This window comes from Oncorhynchus gorbuscha, linkage group LG14, assembly GCF_021184085.1.
Source record: "Oncorhynchus gorbuscha isolate QuinsamMale2020 ecotype Even-year linkage group LG14, OgorEven_v1.0, whole genome shotgun sequence".
Classification (NCBI taxonomy): Eukaryota; Metazoa; Chordata; class Actinopteri; order Salmoniformes; family Salmonidae; genus Oncorhynchus; species Oncorhynchus gorbuscha.
In genome coordinates this window covers 31,650,625-31,674,148 of record NC_060186.1, presented here as the reverse complement: position 1 = coordinate 31,674,148, position 23,524 = coordinate 31,650,625, and the positions used below count along the sequence as shown (strand labels likewise).

The following is a 23,524-nucleotide window of genomic DNA, read 5'->3' as shown; positions in this document are numbered from 1 at the left end:
CTTCCCCCCTACTCACAAGGCAGGCAATATGGTCGACCTCATCTTTACTAGATGCTGTTCTTCCACTAACCTCATTGCAACTCCCCTCCAAGTCTCCGACCACTACCTTGTATCCTTTTCCCTCTCGCTCTCATCCAACACCTCCCACACTGCCCCTACTCGGATGGTATCGCGCCGTCCCAACCTTCGCTCTCTCTCCCCCGCTACTCTCTCCTCTTCCATCCTATCATCTCTTCCCTCCGCTCAAACCTTCTCCAACCTATCTCCTGATTCTGCCTCCTCAACCCTCCTCTCCTCCCTCTCTGCATCCTTTGACTCTCTATGTCCCCTATCCTCCAGGCCGGCTCGGTCCTCCCCTCCCGCTCCGTGGCTCGATGACTCATTGCGAGCTCACAGAACAGGGCTCCGGGCAGCCGAGCGGAAATGGAGGAAAACTCGCCTCCCTGCGGACCTGGCATCCTTTCACTCCCTCCTCTCTACATTTTCCTCCTCTGTCTCTGCTGCTAAAGCCACTTTCTACCACGCTAAATTCTAAGCATCTGCCTCTAACCCTAGGAAGCTCTTTGCCACCTTCTCCTCCCTCCTGAATCCTCCTCCCCCCCTCCTCCCTCTCTGCAGATGACTTCGTCAACCATTTTGAAAAGAAGGTTGACGACATCCGATCCTCGTTTGCTAAGTCAAACGACACCGCTGGTTCTGCTCACACTGCCCTACCCTGTGCTCTGACCTCTTTCTCCCCTCTCTCTCCAGATGAAATCTCGCGTCTTGTGACGGCCGGCCGCCCAACAACCTGCCCGCTTGACCCTATCCCCTCCTCTCTTCTCCAGACCATTTCCGGAGACCTTCTCCCTTACCTCACCTCGCTCATCAACTCATCCCTGACCGCTGGCTACGTCCCTTCCGTCTTCAAGAGAGCGAGAGTTGCACCCCTTCTGAAAAAACCTACACTCGATCCCTCCGATGTCAACAATTACAGACCAGTATCCCTTCTTTCTTTTCTCTCCAAAACTCTTGAACGTGCCGTCCTTGGCCAGCTCTCCCGCTATCTCTCTCTGAATGACCTTCTTGATCCAAATCAGTCAGGTTTCAAGACTAGTCATTCAACTGAGACTGCTCTCCTCTGTATCACGGAGGCGCTCCGCACTGCTAAAGCTAACTCTCTCTCCTCTGCTCTCATCCTTCTAGATCTATCGGCTGCATTCGATACTGTGAACCATCAGATCCTCCTCTCCACCCTCTCCGAGTTGGGCATCTCCGGCGCGGCCCACGCTTGGATTGCGTCCTACCTGACAGGTCGCTCCTACCAGGTGGCGTGGCGAGAATCTGTCTCCTCACCACGCGCTCTCACCACTGGTGTCCCCCAGGGCTCTGTTCTAGGCCCTCTCCTATTCTCGCTATACACCAAGTCACTTGGCTCTGTCATAACCTCACATGGTCTCTCCTATCATTGCTATGCAGACGACACACAACTAATCTTCTCCTTTCCCCCTTCTGATGACCAGGTGGCGAATCGCATCTCTGCATGTCTGGCAGACATATCAGTGTGGATGACGGATCACCACCTCAAGCTGAACCTCGGCAAGACGGAGCTGCTCTTCCTCCCGGGGAAGGACTGCCCGTTCCATGATCTCGCCATCACGGTTGACAACTCCATTGTGTCCTCCTCCCAGAGCGCTAAGAACCTTGGCGTGATCCTGGACAACACCCTGTCGTTCTCAACCAACATCAAGGCGGTGGCCCGTTCCTGTAGGTTCATGCTCTACAACATCCGCAGAGTACGACCCTGCCTCACACAGGAAGCGGCGCAGGTCCTAATCCAGGCACTTGTCATCTCCCGTCTGGATTACTGCAACTCGCTGTTGGCTGGGCTCCCTGCCTGTGCCATTAAACCCCTTCAACTCATCCAGAACGCCGCAGCCCGTCTGGTGTTCAACCTTCCCAAGTTCTCTCATGTCACCCCGCTCCTCCGTTCTCTCCACTGGCTTCCAGTTGAAGCTCGCATCCGCTACAAGACCATGGTGCTTGCCTACGGAGCTGTGAGGGGAACGGCACCTCAGTACCTCCAGGCTCTGATCAGGCCCTACACCCAAACAAAGGCACTGCGTTCATCCACCTCTGGCCTGCTCGCCACCCTACCACTGAGGAAGTACAGTTCCCGCTCAGCCCAGTCAAAACTGTTCGCTGCTCTGGCCCCCCCAATGGTGGAACAAACTCCCTCACGACGCCAGGACAGCGGAGTCAATCACCACCTTCCGGAGACACCTGAAACCCCACCTCTTTAAGGAATACCTAGGATAGGATAAGTATGCCCTCTCACCCCCCCCCCCCCTTTAAGATTTAGATGCACTATTGTAAAGTGACTGTTCCACTGGATGTCATAAGGTGAATGCACCAATTTGTAAGTCGCTCTGGATAAGAGCGTCTGCTAAATGAATTAAATGTAAATGTAAATGTAATACAAAATGATGTTCACATTTCCACATGTTTATTAGCTTTGGAAAGCAAATTCGTGTAAAAATCGTGAAAATAACACCTGTGCAATGTTGTGCGCAATTTTTCCAACATCACGACATCATGAAAGCGCAAATATCTGTCGAATATCCAATTTAAACTGTTTTTACCTCAGTCACTGTTGCGTTTATATTTTTTGTTCCGTGTATATACCATCTCTTTGAAGTCAACTGTTAAGAATAGCTTTGGCTTTCATGATTTGATTTCACACGGCTCACTGTCCTTTGTGACAAAAACTCCCAGATATGCAACTGTACTTTTTTGAATGGCTATTATTATTTATTTTTGTACTGTCTTTGACTCGACTCTCACACAGCGCTCTCACTAAAATTAGGCACCAGGCGTGTCCGTATAGCCTTTCCCTGCACACTCACGTCTTCCTGCTTCGAAAGCGTTTGCTGACGGAGTGCTAGGACCATGGCGGCAGTGCGCAGTCTACGGGTGTCGGTAAAGCCAGACAGTGGGCCAGACCACTCAGAATCGGACTCGGATTCAGACTCGGACCGAGGTGCCCGTGAACCTGAACCGATGGAGGTGGAGGAGGGTGAACTCGAGGTGGAAAACATCCCCGTTAACCGGTCTTTGAAGGAATTGTTGCCGGTGAGGGAAGTAGGCCTCACCAGATCGCGGGCTCGCGTACCTTCGGGGGCCTGTGAATATTGCCTTGGTATTGGAGGAGCTCAGCGTGCCTTGAGCTAACACGATAGCTCGGTAGCTAGTGAATAGCTAGTGTTACCCAGTGTAGCTAGTTTATATTAACATCATACCTGTCTGTGTTGTAACAATATATTGCTGATTCTAGCGTAAGCAAACTAACGTTACATATTTTATGACAAACAACGGCTATTTTAGCATTTAACCCTGCTTAACTACCGGTGGCTATCTAATTCACCAGACGTTAAGTTTCATGACAGAAACCCTCTCGCTACATAGTTAATAATACAACGTACTAGTCAGTTACACTAGTTAGCTAACTCGTTTTAACATCCCCAAGGACAGAGGTTTGGTGCGAGATCTTGCCACTTTCAATTTGCCAGCTTTTTTTGGGGGGGGGGGGGTGTTGTTGTATGATAGACTGAATGCACACTTTCTTGTTTTGTCGACAGTCATTCATTGTTCAGAACAAACATAAGCTGTCAGATCAGTGCATTGTTATCTAGGCTACCCCACAGTAAGAAAGTGCGTCTCTAATGTATACATATTTGTTGACATGTAACCAGGACACAAGTCGGCGATATGAGAACAAAGCTGGCACATTCATCACTGGAATCGATGTCACATCAAAGGTACGGTATTGTAACCACACCAGAAAGTTATCTGGCAAACACTCACACTAATACTAGTTCCATTACTTAAAAGTGAGAGGGTAAACCAACAGTTAAACTTAACTGCCATAACTATTTTTGCCTTAACTGTGTGTGTGTTTCTAGGAGGCGATTGAGAGGAAGGAGAAGAGAGCGGAAAGGTTCCACTTCCGTGCAGAGGCCAACCTGGCCCAGAAGAATGTGGTGTTGGACAGAGACACCATGAAAAAAGGTAGATACACACGTACAGTGCCTTCAGAAAGTATTCATACCCCATGATGAATTCCACATTTTGTGTTATAGCCTGAATTCAAAATAGATTAAATATATATTTTTCTCATCCATCTACACACAATAACCCATAATTACAAAGTGAAAACATGTTTTTGGAAATTTATTGAACATGAAATACAGAAATAACATTTACATAAGAATTCACACCCCTGAGACAATACTAAGTAGAAACACTTTTGGTGGCTGTTTCAGCTCTGAGTTCTTGGGTATGTTTGTCTCACCTTTGCACATCTAGATATGGGGATTTTCTCCCTTGCAGATTTTCTCATGCTCTGTTAAGTTAGCGGTCGTGAACAGCAATCTTCAAGTCTTTCCAGATATTCAATGGATACATATTTTTGTCTCATCAGACCGCAGAATCATTTGCCTTATGATCGGTCTTTCGCATGCCTTTTTGCAAACTCCAGGTGTGCTGCCGTGCCTTTTTTCTAAGAAGTGGCTTCCGTCTGGCCACTCTCTCAAGATGAGCTGTCAAGGCGGGAAAACCTGCCAAACCGACAACAATCTCAGCCTAATTCTGTCAGTGGTCATTGGCTTCTTGGCAACCTCACTGACAAGGTCCTTCTTGCCCGGTTGCTCAGTTTGGTTGGATGGCCAGCTCTAGGCAGAGTCTGTAGTTCCATCATTTTTACATTTCCCAATGATCGAGACAGCTGTGCTCTTGGAAACTTTCAACACTCTAGAAATGGTTTTATACCCTTCCCGAGATATATACCTCATCACAATTCTATCGGAGATCTACGGACATTTCCTTTGGACTTCATGGAGTTAGCTGTGTTCGAATACACATACTGACCGCACTAACCGTAACATTTGTGATGTAAATTGAGTATTTGTCGTATTGAGTATTGGTCGCTTATTGATCGTAGTATGGATATAGTTAGTATGCCAAAAGTTCCCAGATGTCATACTAAATTTGTCAAAATGCGAAGTATACATGCAGAGGACACTTATTTACCTACTTTTAGGGCCCATAATGCAATTCTTCAGGAAATGTCCGTGGCTTCACGTTTTCAGATTTGAAGAAAATAGCGGAAAATATGCAGGCGAAGTCCGATGAGAGCGAATACAAATTAATTGAACTAATGACAAATGTTAAGAAAATGTTGAGCAATGTAATAAGTTAAATTACACGTTATGTTGGCTGACAATTTATTAGCTACGCTATCCTTACGAACCGCATAGCCTTATAGCAGTATGTACCGGCTTATTAGCTAGTTGCCTAACGTTAGTTGGATACTAATACATCGAACTTGGCAGGCAGTATATTAACTAACTAACCAACTTTTATTGACTTGATTATTCACATAATTCTTAGCTAAGTGGTATTGTTGTGTGTTTCAATGGACATTGTTAATTCTGGCTATCTACTCTGATTTCAGAGCGCTCTCGCGCACTGTTGAATATGGCCGGTGTCAGTAAATGTCAGCAAAAAAACCCAGTAATAAATTGTTGCCAGCAGCACAGTTGGTCACCAACGCTCTGGATAACATGAAAACAGCCTAACCGGCTCTATGGCGAGTATAATGGTCAGTGAGGTGTTCTCTCAATTGTGTTTGGAAGTAGCTAGCCACCGTTAGCCAGTTAGCTTGGGTGCTTGACTGCCGTTGAACACTCGCATCTACCCTAGTGTGCGCTCTGAACGCTCCAAGAGCGAAACGCTCTGAATGTACAATCTGACAGCGCTCTGGATTTACAAATGCCCAGAGCGCACTCTGGCACTGCAGATTGAATTTACGAACACACCAAAAATCGTAAAATGTTTAGCTAGTCATTTGTTATGCTAGCAAGAGGTTGCATAGCAACAGCATCAACTTCCGGTACCAATTGTTTACAGTATACTAAAATGAACTAATAGAATGTAGTATATACTCATTAATTATGTAATGTGTGGTATGTTAGTATAGGTATTTGAACACAGCCATAGTTTCTGCTCTGACATGCACTATCAACGGTGGGACCTTATATAGACAGGTGTTTATTTTCTATATCATGTCCAAACAATTGAATAGGCCACAGGTGGATTCAAAGGAAATTGGATGCACCTGAGCTCAATTTGGACTGTCAGAGCAATAGGTGTGAATGCTCATGTAAGTGAGATATTTCTATATTTAAGGTTTTTACTTTGTAATGGGGTATTGTGTGTAGGTTTTTAATCCATTTTGAATTCAAGCTGTAACACAACAAAATGTGTAAAGTCAAGGAGTATGGATACTTTCTGAAGGTACTGTATATACACACATACACACACAAAGTGCTGTATAAAGATGAAAGGTACACACGTACCTGGATTTTTATCACTTAAACAGTAGGGCTGTAACTAGTATCGCTATATTTGTTCCATGGCAAAAATGAAAACACAAAGCAGACTCCACTTTTGTCCTTTAAAACCAACTGTATGTAAAATATTGTGTATTATAGCTTGGAAAATAAATAAACTCAGCAAAAAAAAGAAACGTCCTCTCACTGTCAACTGTGTTAATTTTCAGCAAACTTAACATGTGTAAGTATTTGTATGAACATAACAAGATTCAACAACTGAGACGCAAACTGACTAAAAGAAATGGAATAATGTGTCCCTGAACAAAGGGGGGGTCAAAAGTAACCGTCAGTATCTGGTGTGGCCACCAGGTGCATTAAGTACTGCAGTGCATCTTCTAATGGACTACACCAGATTTGCCAGTTCTTGCTGTGAGATGTTATCCCACTCTTCCAACAAGGCACCTGCAAGTTCCTGGGCATTTCTGGGGGGAATGGCCCTAGCCCTCACCTTCCAATCCAACAGGTCCTAGACGTGCTCAATGGGATTGAGATCTGGGCTCTTCACTGGCCATGGCAGAACACAGAAATCACGCACAGAACGGGCAGTATGGTGGCATTGTCATGCTGGAGGGTCATGTCGGGATGCTCATCCTGCAGGAAGGGTACCACATGAGGGAGGAGGATGTCTTCCCTTTAACTCACAGCATTGAGATTGCCTGCAAAATGACAACAAGCTCAGTCTGAAAATGCTGTGACACACCTTCCCAGACCACGATGGACCCTCCACCTCCACATCGATCCCGCTCCAGAGTACAGGCCTTGGTCTAATGCTCATTCCTTTGACGATAAACACGAACCTGACCATCACCCCTGGTGAGACAAAACCGCGACTCGTCAGTGAAGAGCACTTTTTGCCAGTCCTGTCTGGTCCAGCGACGGTGGGTTTGTGCCCATAGGCGACGTTCTTGCCAAGTGATGTCTGGTGAGGACCTGCCTTACAGCAGGCCTACAAACCCTCAGTCCAGCCTCTCTCAGCCTATTGTGGACAGTCAGCACTGATGGAGGAATTGTGCGTTCCTGGTGTAACTCGGGCAATTGTTGTTGCCATCCTGTACCTGTCCCGCAGGTGTAATGTTCGGATGTACCGATCCTGTGCAGGTGGTGTTATACGTGGTCTGCCACACTGTCTTAGACGTCTCACAGTACGGACATTGCAATTTTATTGCCCTGGTCACATCTGCAGTCCTCATGCCTCCTTGCAGCATGCCTAATGCATGTTGAAGCAGATGAGCAGGGACCCTGGGCATCTTTCTTTTGGTGTTTTTCAGAGTCAGTAGAAAGGCCTCTTTAGTGTCCTAAGTTTTCTTAACTCTGACCTTAATTGCCTACCGTCTGTAAGCTGTTAGTGTCTTATCGACCGTTCCACAGGTGCATGTTCATTAATTGTTTATGGTTAATTGAACAAGCATGGGAAAGGCTGGGTCCTGAAAAAGGGACGTTTACATGTGACTGGATTACGTGTTTTGTTTCCAACATTAGTGCTGTTTTCTTAAAGAAGTTAAATCTGCTTCGTGATTTGTTTCCTTGCCACGATACTAACGAATATCGCGATATTGCGCACATACTGAATCTCCTTCCATTTCTCAGCCATCCCTAACTTGCGCCTGGAGGCATTGCACGTGGCAGGTGTTGATGATCTGAGCACCCAGGATGTGTTTGGCTACTTTAAGGAGTACCCTCCAGCACACATCGAGTGGATTGACGACACCTCCTGTGAGTAACACACACACAGAAGCGACTGACAACAAGTGGGCTATTTTTAACATGCTGTTAAATATGGTTTCCTAGGTAATGTGGTGTGGCTGGATGATGTCACTTCCACCCGGGCTCTGATCAACATCAGCCGCATGCCTGACCCAGAGGGGGTTACCACGGAGACAGACCGCACCAAAGAACCTGGTGATCCCACCCAGGAGAGCAAGGGTGAGTGTGCTGTGTGTCCATGTTCCAATGTTCACTGTCTTTGTATGTTTTATGATTAGTGTAGTGGGTAATTCTGTGTTGGTCAGGACTGCGATGTTGTGTTTGTGGTCAGTGTGGTTTGTCAGTCATATGAGGCATGTACATAATGTGCTTTGTCACTGAGTGTTGCTTGCTGTTCTGTCTCAGCTCGCAGAGAACAAGGCTCGGATGACGATGATGGAGAGGTGGATGAGGAGGAGAAAGAGATGGTGAAGGAGAATGAGGGGAAAGCCTGCGAGGGAGACGCAGAGAAGAAAACAGAACCCGAGACCACCCAGGTAAAACTGTGTTCAAGACTGTGGGTGTGTGGGGAAATGTTGCATATTAGTTACCTGTGTGTTTGTGTGTGTGCATTTGAGGTGGACCTGCTGTCTCAGGCAGAGAGTGAGTCTCTGCTCCGGAATGACCTACGACCGGCCATCAAACCCTTCAAGGGCAACAAACTCTTCCTGAGGTTGGCCACTCACGGTGAGAGACACAAACACACACCCACCAGGGTCTCCCTAATGAATATGTGGCACCGGACATTTGACCGACAGCATTTCAATTTACCGGACATTTGAGAAACCCATATGCATTGGCTGTGTACCCTGATTAGTTCGTTCTCCCACGGTGCTCAGAATGACAAATCGCATTTAGATTATGGTAATTCATCTTAACAGAACATGCAAGTCTAGAATGCAATGACATGTGTCCTTACCTCGCACTTTGAATATGTTAGAATAACTGTCCACATTTACGTTTCCTCAGCCAACAAGACAAGTAACGAACAGCAAATTCACTAGCCTAGGCGGCGAGTGAGTTATGTTTGGGGAAGCAAATTTTAACCATAACAATTCTATGTACAGTATCACCACATTTGCAGACTTGTGTAAGTTAGCCAACTATTTGTGATGAGTAAGATTGGATAGTCATAATTTATGCTAATATAACTCAGTCACTGTTTGGTGCCAGGTTTCCTCCAGATGTGGTGCTTGGCATTCAGGCCAAAAAGTTAATTCTTGGTTTCATCAGATCAGAGAATCTTGTTTCTCATGGTCTGAGAGTCTTTAGGTGCCTTTTGGCAAACTCCAGGCGGGCTGTTATGTGACTTTTACTGAGGAGTGGATTCCGTCAGGCCACTCTACCATAATGGCCTGATTGGTGGAGTGCTGCAGAGATGGTTGTCCTTCTGGAAGGTTCTGCCATCTCCACAGAGGAGCTCTGTCAGAGTGGCCATCGGGTTCTTTTTTAAATTTAATTTTTGACCCCTTTTTCTCCCCAATTTTGTGGTATCCAATTGTTTAGTAGCTACTATCTTGTCTCATCGCTACAACTCCCGTATGGGCCCGGGAAAGACTAGAAAGTCATGCGTCCTCCAATACACAACCCAACCAAGCCGTACTGCTTCTTAACACAGCGCCATCCAACCCGGAAGCCAGCCTCACCAATGTGTCGGAGGAAACACCGTGCACCTGGCAACCTTGGTCAGCGCACACTGCGCCCGGCCCGCCGCAGAAGTCGCTGGTGCGCGATGAGACCATCGGGTTCTTGGGCACCTCCCTGATCAAGGCCCTTCTCCCCTGATTGCTCAGTTTGGCCGGGCGGACAGCTCTAGGAAGAGTCTTGGTGGTTCCAAACTTCTTCCATTTAAGAATGATGGAGGCCACTGTGTTCTTGGGGACTTTCAATGCTGCAGAAATGTTTTGGTACCATTCCCCAGATCTGTGCCTCGACACAATCCTGTCTCAGAGCTCTATGGACAATTTCTTAGACCTCATGTCTTGGTTTTTGCTCAGACATGCACTGTCAACTGTGAGATCTTATATAGACAGGTGTGTGCCTTTCCAAATCATGTCCAATCAATTGAATTTACCACAGTTGTAGAACCATCTCAAGGATGATCAACGGAAACAGGAGGTATCTGAGCTCAATTTTGAGGCTCATAGCGAAGGGTCTGAATACTTATGTAAATAATAATTAGGCCTATATTTCCGTATTTATTTAGACTAATGTATAAATCCCAGTCATTGATGATGTGAAATGCAATCAAGCATTTTAATTTTGAAATAACAAAGTGACCATTGAATAATTTGCGTAAATAATAAATAGGCCGGAAATTGCATTCACGAATGAATGCGACTGTTTTTAGTCTTTGCTGTAATGAAGGCTTTACAAAATAACGTTACAACATTCTCTCTGGTAAACTTATGATTTATTTAGTATTTGCATTCTTCCGAACTGTCAAAAAAATGAAATTGTAATCTAACAGCACCTGTATGGCACATACAATATGCACACAGCGCTTACTCATTATTCTTGATCTCGAGTATTTTCCACAACCAGTCAAACTTATTCCACACATCTGACTTCCCCTTCACCTCCTGCGCAAACAGTAAATATTCCTCCTATTCCTCCTCCTTTTCGAGTTTGTCATGTCCTCTGCAATCATTTTGCTGTCACGTGTTAGTGTTCCGAGTTTATAACCAGTTTATTTATGTGATTATGGTATGCTATAGGTCAGGCCCTATTAGTCACATGCATTCAAAGCATACATGTGTCACGTAAAGAGAGCAAGGGTTGAGGGAACAGGGAATGTTTTTCCTAAACAAATTAGGGTTTTCGGTAACACAATTTAATTCAGAAATTAATGTTGCAGCTTCAGCAACACGGACAGCACACACTGTTGATGTGTGGTGGTTGCTGCATCAGGGAGAGTGTGACAAGCACCTGTTGTCTCTGTGTAAAAAAACAAAAAACATTGAGTGACTGTGACTAGCACCTGTTGTCACTCTTGTCACTCAGTCTTTTTTTAACACAGCGCAGCAAGTCTGAGCCAGGCGGCACAATAAAATCAATTGCGGTCAGACTCCCTCTAGTCATTTGTCTTAATTATTTAATCAAACAGTTAGTTTAAAACTTCAGACACACTCAGTGCATATAGTTGATTTCATTAAAATGCACAAGATGTGTATATAGAAAAATAGACGTTTAAAAAGAATACTTTACTTTAATAAAATATTTAGCCAAATACATTTAAACTCAGTTTTTTTTTTTTTACTAATTTCTTTCATCACATTCCCAGTGGGTCAGAAATGTACATACACTCAATTAGTATTTGGTAGCATTGCCTTTAAATTGTTTAACTTGGGTAAAATGTTTCAGGTAGCCTTCCACAAGCTTCCCACAGTAAATTGGGTGAATTTTGGCCCATTCCACCTGACAGAGCTGGTGTAACTGAGTCAGGTTTGTAGGCTTCCTTGCTTGCACACGCTTTTTCAGTTCTGCCCACAAATCTTCTATGGGATTGAGGTCAGGGCTTTGTGATGGCCACTCCAATACCTTGACTTTGTTGTCCTTAAGCCATTTTGCCACAACTTTGGAAGTATGCTTGGGGTCATTGTCCATTTGGAAGACCCATTTGCGACCAAGGTTTAACTTCCTACGGATCATTGGGACGCTAGCGTCTCACCTTGACAACATCCGGTGAAATTGTAGAATGCGAAATTCAAATGACAAATCATAATATTAAACATTAATGAAAATGACAAGTGTCATGCATCATTTAAAAGCTTCACTTCTTGTTAATCCAGCCACATTGTCAAATTTCAAAAAGCCTTTACGGCGAAAGCACACCATGTGATTATCTGAGGACAGCGCCCCGCACACAAAAGCATTACATACATTTTTCCCACCATGCAGAGGCGTCACGAAAGCCAGAAATAGCGATACAATAAGTCACTTACCTTTGAAGATCTTCATCTGGTTGCAATCACAAGGGTCCCAGCTACATAACAAATGGTCCTTTTGTTCGATAAGTCCTTACTTTTTTGGGATATAAAGATGTTTCATTGGCGCGCTAGACTCAGTAAACCATCGGTTTCCCTCGTTCAAAATGCATACAAATGAATCCCGTAAATTACCAATAAACTTCTTCCAAGCATATCAAACAACGTTCCTAATCAATCCTCAGGTACCCTAATATATAAATAAACAATCAAATTTAAGATGGTGAATACCGGAGACCATTACCAGAGATAAATAACAAAGTACGCGCACTCACGGGAATGCGCAACAAACACTACAGCCAAAATGGGAGCCACTTACTAAAACTACAAATTCTAGCTCATTTTTCAAAAAACAAGCCTGAAACTCTTTCTAAAGACTGATGACATCTAGTGGAAGCCCTAACAACGGCAAACCTGGGAGGTAATTCCTTTTATATTCCCATTGGCAAAAAGTTTATATTCCCAAAAAGTGTCCTTGGGTTTTCGCCTGCCATATCAGTTCTGTTATACTCACAGACATTATTTTAACATTTTTGGAAACTATAGAGTGTTTTCTATCAAATACTACCAATTATATGCATACCCTCAGCCATTCCTCGTCCTGAGTAACAGGCAGTTTACTTTGGGCACCTCATTCATCCAAACTTCTGAATACTGCCCCCTAGCCCGAAGAAGTTAAATTCCTGACTGATAACTTGAGATGTTGCTTCAATATATCCACATAATTTCCCACCTGATGATGCCATCTATTTTTTGAAGTGCACCAGTCCCTCCTGCAGCAAAGCACCCCCACAACATGATGCTGCCACTCCCTTGCTTCACGGTTGGGATGGTGTTCTTCAGCTTGCAAGCCTCCCCCTTTTCCCTCCAAACATAACGATGGTTATTATGGCCAAACAAACCCACAAATGCTGATGCTCCAGATACTCAACTAGTCTAAAGAAGGCCCGTTTTATTGCTTCTTTAAATCAGGACAACAGTTTTCAGCTGTGCTTATATAATTGCAAAAGGCTTTTATAATGATCAATTTGCCTTTTAAAATGATAAACTTGGGTTAGCTAACAACGTGCCATTGGAAGACAGGAGTGATGGTTGCTGATAATGGTCTTCTGTACGACTATGTAGAGATTCCATACATTCTTCCAAAAATCTGCAGTTTCCAGCTACAATATTAATTTACAACATTAACAATGTCTACACTGTATTTCTGATCAATAGACAAAAAAGGGCTTTTCTTTCAAAAACATGGACATTTCTAAGTGACCGCAAACTTTTGAACGGTAGTGTATATACAGTTGAAGTTGGAAGTTTACATACACTTAGGTTGGAGTCATTAAAACTAGTTTTTCAACCACTCCACAAATGTCTTGTTAACAAACTATAGTTTTGGCAAGTCGGTTAGGACATTTATTTTGTGCATGACAAGTAATTTTTCCAAAATTGTTTACAGAGATCAATTCACTGTATCACAATTCCAGTGGGTCAGAAGTTGACATACACTAAGTTGACTGTGCCTTGAAACAGCTTGGAAAATTCCAGAAAATGTCATGGCTTTAGAAGCTTCTGATAGGCTAATTGACATCATTTGTAATATAACAAAATGTGGGGGAAATGAAGGGATCTGAGTTAGAGGTCGACCGATTATGATTTTTCATCACCGATTATTGGAGGACCAAAAAGCCGATACCAATTAATCAGCCTATTTATTTGTATTTTTTTGTAATAATGACAATTACAACAATACTGAATGAACACTTATTTTAACTTAATATAATACATCAATAAAATAAATTTAGACTCAAATAAATAATGAAACATGTTCAATTTGGTTTAAATAATGCAAAAACAAAGTGTTGGAGAAGAAAGTAAAAGTGCAATATGTGCTATGTAAGAAAGCTAACGTTTCAGTTCCTTGCTCAGAATGAGAACATATGAAAGCTGGTGGTTCCTTTTAACATGAGTCTTCAATATTCCCAGGTAAGAAGTTTTAGGTTGTAGTTATTATAGGAATTATAGGACTATTTCCTTCTATACCATTTGTATTTCATTAACCTTTGACTATTGGATGTTCTTATATGCACTTTAATATGTATGCACACATGACTGTAAGTCGCTTTGGATAAAAGCGTCTGCTAAATGGCATTTATTATTATTATTATATTAATATTGCCAGTGAAACAGCATAGCTTCCGTCCCTCTAGTTAGCATGTGCTAACTAGCTAGCCATTTCACTTCGGTTACACCAGCCTCATCTCGGGAGTTGATAGGCTTCAAGTCATAAACAGTGCAATGCTTGACGCACAACGAAGAACTGCTGGCAAAACGCACGAAAGTGCTGTTTGAATGAATGTTTACGCTCCTGCTTCTGCCTACCACCGCTCAGTCAGATACTTGTATGCTTGTATGCTCAGTCAGATTATATGCAACGCAGGATACGCTAGATAATATCTAGTAATATCATCAACCATGTGTAGTTAACTAGTGATTATGATTGATTGTTTTTTTTATAAGAGAAGTTTAATGCTAGCTAGCAATTTACCTTGGCTTACTGCATTCGTGTAACAGGCAGTCTCCTTGTGGAGTGCAACGAGAGAGAGGCAGGTCGTTAATTGCATTGGACTAGTTAACTGTAAGGTTGCAAGATTGGATCCCTGAGCTGACAAGGTTAAAGTCTGTCGTTCTGAACAAGGCAGTTAACCCACCGTCTAGGCAGTCATTGAAAATAAGAATGTGTTCTTAACTGACTTGCCTAGGTAAATAATGGTATAAAAAAAAATATATATATATATATTTAAAAATCGGCGCCCAAAAATACCGATTTCCGATTGTTATGAAAACTTGAAATCAGCCTTAATTAAATCGGTCGACCTCTAATCTGAATAATGCACTGTGAGTTGAAATTTATTGGCACAAATTTAGGAGCACAATGAAAGTATGTGTGTTTTAATAAGAAATGACAAAAAGTGTAATATAGGTTTTTGGAGTGTTCCATACGCAATCATACACAATGTACCCCAAATATTTGAGTCATTAGCTGAGACCAAAATTATCAGCTGCCCTTTTAAATGAGGGGTTTACTGTGGTAATGGGGGCCCTTGTGAGAATCTCCTTGTCTTTTAGCTAGCAGCAGACAATTGCAGGAAACTCTTAACTAATCTTGAAAAACATGCTAGCATGTGATTAAAAACAATGTAACTAGCAAAGAAACACAAGGGAAAAGTCATAATTTAGTAGCCTTTTTGGTTCATTCTATCTACTTCTACATTTGGACTTTGGATAGATATTTTTTTGTTTGTTCCCAAATGCTCAGTGGGACCCCACCTGCCAATGTGGCTGGTGAAATAGTCATTCTTAAACGCCAATGCCAAAATCTACCCGTGGGTTGTCATTTCCCAACCTGATTGTGTGTAAGGGAAAAATATATATTTTAATCCATTTTGAAATCAGTCTGTAACACAAAAAAAATTGGAATAGCTCAAGGGATATGAATACTTTATGAAGGCACTGTTTTATGATTGTGACTGTTTTCTGTCTGTGTTTTCAGGTGATAAGAAGGAGCTGGGTGCTGCGAGGAAGAGCAGATATTACATGAAGTACGGCAACCCGAACTACGGAGGCATGAGGGGCATCCTCAGCAACTCCTGGTAACCACACACACAGATGCTTCCTTGGCCAACACTGATTTTATGAATACATGCTGGATAGGCACCCTGTGGTGTCTCTCCATGGTTATTCAGGGGGACAGTGTGCTAAACCAGGGGTTCCCAAACTATTTCACTCAGGCCCCCCTTCCAGCATGTACGAATATATTGTGCCCCGTTTATTTCTATGGGCACAAGCACTGTTCATGAAACAAACTGTTCACACCCCTCTTGTTGGGGGAGAGAAAATATTTAAAGGTTATTTCCTGCAATTGTACACATTTTGTCATGGGGTGCAGATAATGTTGCTGTTGTAATGCTAATTGTCTTGCAATTTGATACGTTTTGCCACCTCATATGTAATCATGTGATATTTGAGTGACAACCATTACAACAAAATCTATGGGCTAAAAAACATCTGACATGGGCTAGTTGATCTGGACATTTCTGACAAGTTATAAATAGATCTCTAAGGTATGCAATAACAGTTAATAATAGTTATTTGCAATAACTGACATGACGAGGAAAACTGATGCACTTCCCAATTTGTGCATTCCACTATTACAACCTTCAAGAGTTTGTTAAAAGCTGGACTGAGTTCCTTGAATTAGTTTCTTGTTTTTATTTGTTCTAAACCATCATGGTACATCCAGATCCTCAGCACCACCATAGCTGACTGGAACTGATATTCTGCCACACTGTTGTACATTGTACTGCTTTTGTTTCTTTCACTCACTTTTTCCTAACATTCTCTCTTTCTTTCCTTTCACTTTTTCTTTGTTTGCACCTTCCTGTATCTATGTTTATCGTCCTCTGCTTGAACATGTCTTTCTGCCTCCCCCACCTTCTATCTTTAACTTTTATCTCTCTCTCATTTTCTCATTTATCTCTCTCTCTACTTTTCTCATCTGTTTTCCCTGATTTTCTATTTGGATTTTGTCCATTTTGACACTCTTCCTGCTATCAGGAAAAAAGACATACTTGTTAGTCGAGAACCCTCAAATTCAAATCTGGACCGGGAAGCCAGTTCCACTGTTCGTTTTTAATTCTTCCCCTCTAATCAGGACTGATTTAGACCTGGGAGACCTGTTAAGTAAATGATCAGGTAGAACAGAAAATCAGCAATACGCCGGATCAAATCGGGTAAGATTTGAATACCCCTGGTCTAGAAGGTTGAGGGAATATGGTTAGGTTAGACGTTGAAGGTATAATGTTGGTATTAGGTGAAGTATATAGGTGGGTATGTTGTTGCTAATATCTCTGTCACCTTCTGCAGGAAGAGACGGTATCACACGCGCAGAATCGTGAGCAAGAGCAAGAAACCCCTGATAGGGGACAGCATGGGGGACACATCACCCTACACACATAGACACTCTGGTAAGAATACACACACCATCCCTGGTAAGAAAACACACCCTGCCCTACACACAATATCCCTGGTAAGAACGCACGCCCTGCCCTACACACACCATCCCTGGTAAGAAAACACACCCTGCCCTACACACACTATCCCTGTTAACCTCTTGCTCCTACCTGGCACGCAGGCGTCCCATCTAGACATCTGGAAATGCAAATGCGCTACGCTAAATGCTAATAGTACTAGTTAAAACTCAAACGTTCATTAAAATACACATGCAGGGTATTGAATTAAAGCTACACTTGTTGCTAATCCAGGCAACAAGTCAGATTTTTAAAATGCTTTTCGGCGAAAGCATGAGAAGCTATTATCTGATAGCATGTAACACCCCAAAAGACCCGCAGGGGACGTAAACAAAATAATTAGCATAGTCGTCGCTACACAAACCGCACAAATAAAATATAAAACATTCATTACCTTTGACCATCTTGTTTGTTGGCACTCCTAGATGTCCCATAATCACTATTGGGTCTTTTTTTCGATTAAATCGGTCCATATATAGCCTAGATATCGATCTATGAAGACTGTGTGATAAACACAAAAAAAATAGCGTCTTATAACGTAACGTCATTTTTTAAATTAAAAAAGTCGACGATAAACTTTCACAAAACACTTCGAAATACTTTTGTAATGCAACTTTAGGTATTATTAAACGTTAATAAGCGATCAAATTGATCACGAGGCGAAGTATATTCTTTAGCTGTCCGTCTGGAAATAATGTCCGGGTAATTCTCCGGGTAGTTCTGTTATAGTCACAGCCGTGATTTAACCAGTTTTATAAACGTCTGAGTGTTTTCTATCCACACATACTAATCATATGCATATACTATATTCCTGGCATGAGCAGCAGGGCGCTGAAATCTTGCGCGATTTTTAACATAATTTTTGAAAAAGTAGGGGGTAGGAGTAACAGGTTAAGAACGCACACCCTGCCCTGCACACACCATCCCTGGTAAGAACACACGCCCTACCCTACATACACTATCCCTGGTAAGAACACACGCCCTGCCCTACACACACTATCCCTGGTAAGAACACACGCCCTGCCCTACGCACTCCGGTACGAACACACACTCATACTATCCTACAGACACAAACGTTTACAGACCAGGCCTAATTGTTATGCTCTAACATTTATATATTTGTCTCCTGTGGTAATCTGTGACTTCTTCTTGCTCTCCTCTCTCCTCCCCCTCCTTTCCTTCTCATCCCTCCATCCTCTCCTCTCCCCCTCCTTTCCTTCTCATCCCTCCATCCTCTCCTCTCCCCCTCCTTTCCTTCTCATCCCTCCATCCTCTCCTCTCTCCCCCTCCTTTCCTTCTCATCCCTCCATCCTCTCCCTTCCTTTCTGTCTCATCCCTCCGTCTCTCCTTCCCGTCTCTCCTCTCTCCCCCTCCTTTCTGTCTCATCCCTCCGTCTTTCTCCCCTCCTTTCCGTCTCATCCCTCCGTCTCTCCTCTCTCCCTTCCTTTCCATCTCATCCCTCCGTCTCTCCTTCCCGTCTCTCCTCCCCCTCCTTTCCTTCTCATCCCTCCGTTTCTCTCCTCTCCCTTCCTTTCCGTCTCTCCTTCCCGTCTCTCCTCTCTCCCCTTCCTTTCTGTCTCATTCCTCCGTCTTTCTCCCCCTCCTTTCCGTCTCATCCCTCCATCTCTCCTTTCTCCCCCTCCTTTCTGTATCTTTCTTCCTTTCCTTCTCATCCCTCTGTCCTTCTCTGTCGGCCTCCTTTCCGTCTCCTCTTTCCCGTCTCCTCTCTTGCCCTCCTTTCCGTCTCTTTTCTCGCCCTCCTTTCCGTCTCTTTTCTCGCCCTCCTTTCCGTCTCTTTTCTCGCCCTCCTTTCCGTCTCTTCTCTCGCCCTCCTTTCCGTCTCTTCTCTCGCCCTCCTTTCCGTCTCTTCTCTCGCCCTCCTTTCCGTCTCTTCTCTCGCCCTCCTTTCCGTCTCTTCTCTCGCCCTCCTTTCCGTCTCTTCTCTCGCCCTCCTTTCCGTCTCTCCAGCTGACCTGGTCAACCTACCAGAAGAACCAATAGAGGAAGAGGAGGAGGATGAGGAAGAGGAGGACATGGACTCAGACGACAGGGTGGTGGAGTACAAGGAGAAGGAGAAGGAGAAGAAGGAGAGGGGGGGAGGTCCAGGGGTGGCCCTGCGGAGTCGTTTGGGCAGGCCCTCCTCTTCCCCCTCTGTCTCGTCAGACTCAGACGAAATGGACTACGACTTGGAGCTCAAGATGATCTCAACCCCCTCTCCCAAGAAGAGCATGAAGATGACCATGTATGCAGACGAGGTGGAGACCAACCTCAAGACTATACGGTCAGTGTGTGTGGTGGACAAAAGTTTGTGTGGAGGTGGGTGACATGACCATGTATGCTTATGTGTGCAGAATGCGGACCTTTTAACGTAGGTAACATAGTAAATTAATAGTTGATGTTCTCCCTGTCTGTTCTTCAGACACTCTTCTGTTCGCAGTGACAGCGGCTTGGGGGGTAGTGGCGTCCGGAACAGGATTGGTGGAGGAAGTGGAGGATCAGTAGGCGGGACCAAAAGCAGTGCAGTGGAGAAAGTGATGGATGTGAGGCAGCTATTGGAGGAAAAAAGACAGAGCCTCACCCAGCATAGACAGCGCACCCCTGTGGCCAGTAGTGGAAAGACAGGTCAGTTATCTGCTACTCTACACAGTCAATAACAATGTAATCTAGTTCCAAGACATTTCAAACTCTATTTGACCAACACATCAAACTTGGTCTTTGTTAGCCAATACAGAAAGATTGGGAAAACTCTTCATGCATTCGCTTAATCTACCAACCAATCATCTCCCACAACTAATGTCTTGTTTCGAGGTGTTTTGACTCTTGTCACATCTATGCTAATATGGCAAAATTTCACTAGCTAGCTCACCATCAACTATAAGGATTAGGGATGTAATGATTCACCGGTACATATCAATCCCCGGTTCAAATGTTTAAGATATGAGTGTACTGGTCTGCGGGACCCCAAACTGATCCAAATGTAGCATGCATCGGTCAGAAAATCCATTCAAACCCTGCTAATTGCCAGTTCACTAAACATTTTCTCAAATTACTTTCTAAATACCTAATCTTTTGACAACTTTGTCCTCTCCTTCAGTGTCGAACTGTATATAATTATGTTGACAGTTGACATTAATCTACAAGTCATTTTGAATGCCGAACAAACCTACCTGAGAGGTAGGCCTAGTCCTGATCTGGCACATCTGCGTATCACTTTAAGCATTTTGTAAAATGGCTTGCGGAAGATTATGCTTTATTAGTTGAATGACAACCAATGTAATTTGCTAGATTATTTTTAATAAAAATATTTAAAAAATTGTGTTTTGCCAGATTTAAAAGTAGCCGACACTCATCTGGCTATAGGTAGGCTACATGCTAATCGAAGCTTACATTACATCTGATTGTTCAGGTTCATCAATAGTTTTGGTATTTTTGCCCGGAACAATCAGTATATATTGTCATTTTTAGATATACAGGGTAAAGTTGATAATTTCATAACGAGGACAGCAGAAGCTCACTGTCTGTCAAAACAGTCCAAACCATGTGATTTATGAGATGGGTGAAATCCAAAGTTGTGCTATATATTAATTTGCTATGTCATAGCAACAACAACAAAAATAGATAAATATTGATACATTACCAGCTATTAACACTTTTAATCTGCAAAATTACAAATTAGTTAGTGCCCCCCCCTCTCAAAAGAGAGCTCACTCAGGTGCCTACATACAACATAGACATATACTGTACTTACATTACACACACACAAAAGTTGGCTCAGACTGAGCCCTTGAGCTCCATCAGCAACAGATTTTAATTTGGAATGGAAATTTAATGTTTATGCAACAAATGTTAGTGCACCGAATCGCATCGATTCATTCCTCAAATCAAACTAAAACGTATTGTGTCGGAGCCCATGTGTCTAGATAGATATGCATCGAATCGTCTTGAAAGGGAAAGATGCACATACCTAGTAACAATGTATTTGTTTTCAATAAAGATTTGGAGAAGAAATATAGTTTCCATGTTGCCAACAATCCTTTGATTCTAAGCCAACTCACCTGTTTTGTTCCACAGTTGCTAAACAACCCACCCGTCTAAAGATATCTATGGTCACTCCCACTTAGGCCAACTTTGAATTTGTTGATGTCCCAGACTTGTGTGCAATATCCTGGGGACCAGGTTAATATCAGTGATGTGGTATAAGTTTTTTTTTTCTGGTTTGTGTGTGTATAGTGTATTTAACCTTGTGTTGTGTGTAGATGTGAGGCAGAGGTTAGGGAAGAGACCCTACTCTCCTGAGAGACGACACTCCGCCTCCCCTGTCGCCCCCCGAGACTCACCCCCTCCCCGAGAGCCAATCACAGATGTGCACAGCCGACTGGGCATGGCCAAACTAGACTCCCGCGGCCTCTACTCTGATTCGTCCAAAGACAGAAAATCAAGTAAGGAAGAAAAACACATCTACTGCTATTAGTCAATAATGCAGTACATTAGTTGAAAAGACACCGAAAGTGCTTTAAAATTTAACCCTTGCTCCCTCCCCCAGGTCGTCTGTGGAGCAGGCTCGGCCCCTCCTCCCATAAGGGTGGTGTTCCCGAGCGGAAGCCTTCCAGTCGCCGTGCGGGGTCGGGATCAGCCAGCTCCAGGTTGGGGGGGCGGGAAGGAGAAGAGGAAAATGAGGAGGAGGACGACTCTGCACTGCAGAAGGTGTGGGGGGCCTTGATCAAACAGAAAGAACAGCAGACCCACAAGATGAAGAAGAGTCGGCTTGACAACCTGCCCTCGCTACAGATTGAGATCAGCCGGGAGAGCAGTAACGGATCTGACTCAGACTCCTGAGACCGAGGGGGAGAAAGAAAGAGCGGGAGATGTGTGGAGTTGGTCATGCCTTCATCTAGAGCTGAAAGGTGATCATCCACCCTTGCCCTCCTCTTGAGTTACCTTTCTTTCTCAGTGTCTGGAGGACTCTTGATCCTTGGGCCCCTGTCGCTGTGGCCTGATCCATCGTACAAACATAAAAGAAAAGACTCTTTAAAGAGAAATTAGAAAATAAACTGGACAGAATTTTTTTGAAAGACTGAGACGTTCTGTTTCAGGACAGGAGGCCATTTTGTTTTTGTATTACATTATCTCTGCAGCACATGGGACTGTTGTTCTGATCAAACCTGTTCCCATGACATTTCACCCTCTGATAGCCTACCTACATGTCAAGTCATGTCCAATCATTAATGAGCAATATAAATGTCTCTATAACCTCCTGTGAAGTCGACTACAGAAGAACTGTGACAGAGTAAGAGGCAGATACTGAGCTTGCTCCCTCTGTCTCTCTGTGTGTGGAACCAGACACTGTATCATATGTGGTATCTGTGTGAATGACTATGAACAACAAATATATGGTTTGTGGCATTTTTTTTTCCTTCCAAAGGCTGAGGCCATAGAGAAGACCACCAGATGAATTGATTCTCAACTGAAAGGTTTTGTACTTTCTGACTGTTGGTATTATGTGCAAATGGCCAATGTTGACCATATTATGTTATTCAAGGCGGAAGAGGGTGAGTGCCAAATGGAACCGTATTCCATATGTAGTACACTACTTTTGACCAGGGCCTTAAAAGTAGTGCACTATGTAGGGAATAGTGTGCCATTTGATATGTACACCTACATTCCCAGATGGAAAACAAATTGATTTAAGGTGTCAGCAGAAATAAAGATATTTGTCTTGTTACTGCTTGTCTTGTTACCATTACTATCACTACTGGCTGTCAGCGAACGAGTGATGCGCGTTTGGAGCCATTCTGCCTGTATCCAAGGCTCAGCCCATCGTTTACATAACAGAATGAAGCACCTGAAGACACCAGTTACAGCATCAGTGCATCCTCTGGAAAGGCAGCTTGCCAGTTACAGCAGTGCGTCCCCTGAACGATAACGAAGAGGTAACGTTAGGTGAGAAGGTTACAGCAGCGTGTCCCCTGAACGATAATGAACAGGTAACGCTAGGTGAGAAGCTTGATCATGGAGATGGGGGATGAGAAGGTGATGAAGCGTACTTCATGTGCTGTAACCGAAAAACTACTGGCATTTGGAACGTTTGAGGTGAGGGAGAAAGTGTGGTGGAACAACTATTAGATTAAGTAACTTGCTAACGTAAACTCGTACATCGCCTTGGTCCGTACAATTGCCCTTATTTTAGTGCCCCAAAAACGTAATACTTCCAGACCAACTGCAATGTCAATACCATTGTAAAGCACAATTTCTCCCCTTTCCAACAAAATCAATTACATGATCT

At 43.6% G+C, this 23,524-nt stretch overlaps 1 protein-coding gene across 1 annotated transcript; it reads left to right on the top strand.

Annotated features, from left to right (window-relative positions):
* Positions 1-2,728: 2,728 nt before the first annotated feature.
* Positions 2,729-22,963, top strand: ncbp3 (nuclear cap binding subunit 3). Its single transcript, XM_046297777.1, has 13 exons — positions 2,729-3,111; positions 3,732-3,797; positions 3,942-4,047; positions 8,019-8,144; positions 8,220-8,354; positions 8,541-8,671; positions 8,753-8,861; positions 15,705-15,804; positions 17,078-17,178; positions 19,210-19,522; positions 19,661-19,863; positions 21,498-21,680; positions 21,785-22,963. The coding sequence occupies exons 1-13, from the start codon at positions 2,929-2,931 to the stop codon at positions 22,075-22,077; spliced, it is 2,049 nt and encodes a 682-aa protein (XP_046153733.1). The 5' UTR covers positions 2,729-2,928; the 3' UTR covers positions 22,078-22,963.
* Positions 22,964-23,524: the final 561 nt, after the last annotated feature.

Excerpts from the sequence above, each read along its gene's own strand:
- ncbp3 (XM_046297777.1), top strand. The coding sequence starts at position 2,929 with ATGGCGGCAGTGCGCAGTCTACGGGTGTCGGTAAAGCCAGACAGTGGG. Across the intron at positions 8,145-8,219 it reads GTGGATTGACGACACCTCCT|GTAATGTGGTGTGGCTGGAT; the intron begins GTGAGTAACACA and ends ATGGTTTCCTAG. Across the intron at positions 19,864-21,497 it reads GGCCAGTAGTGGAAAGACAG|ATGTGAGGCAGAGGTTAGGG; the intron begins GTCAGTTATCTG and ends TGTTGTGTGTAG.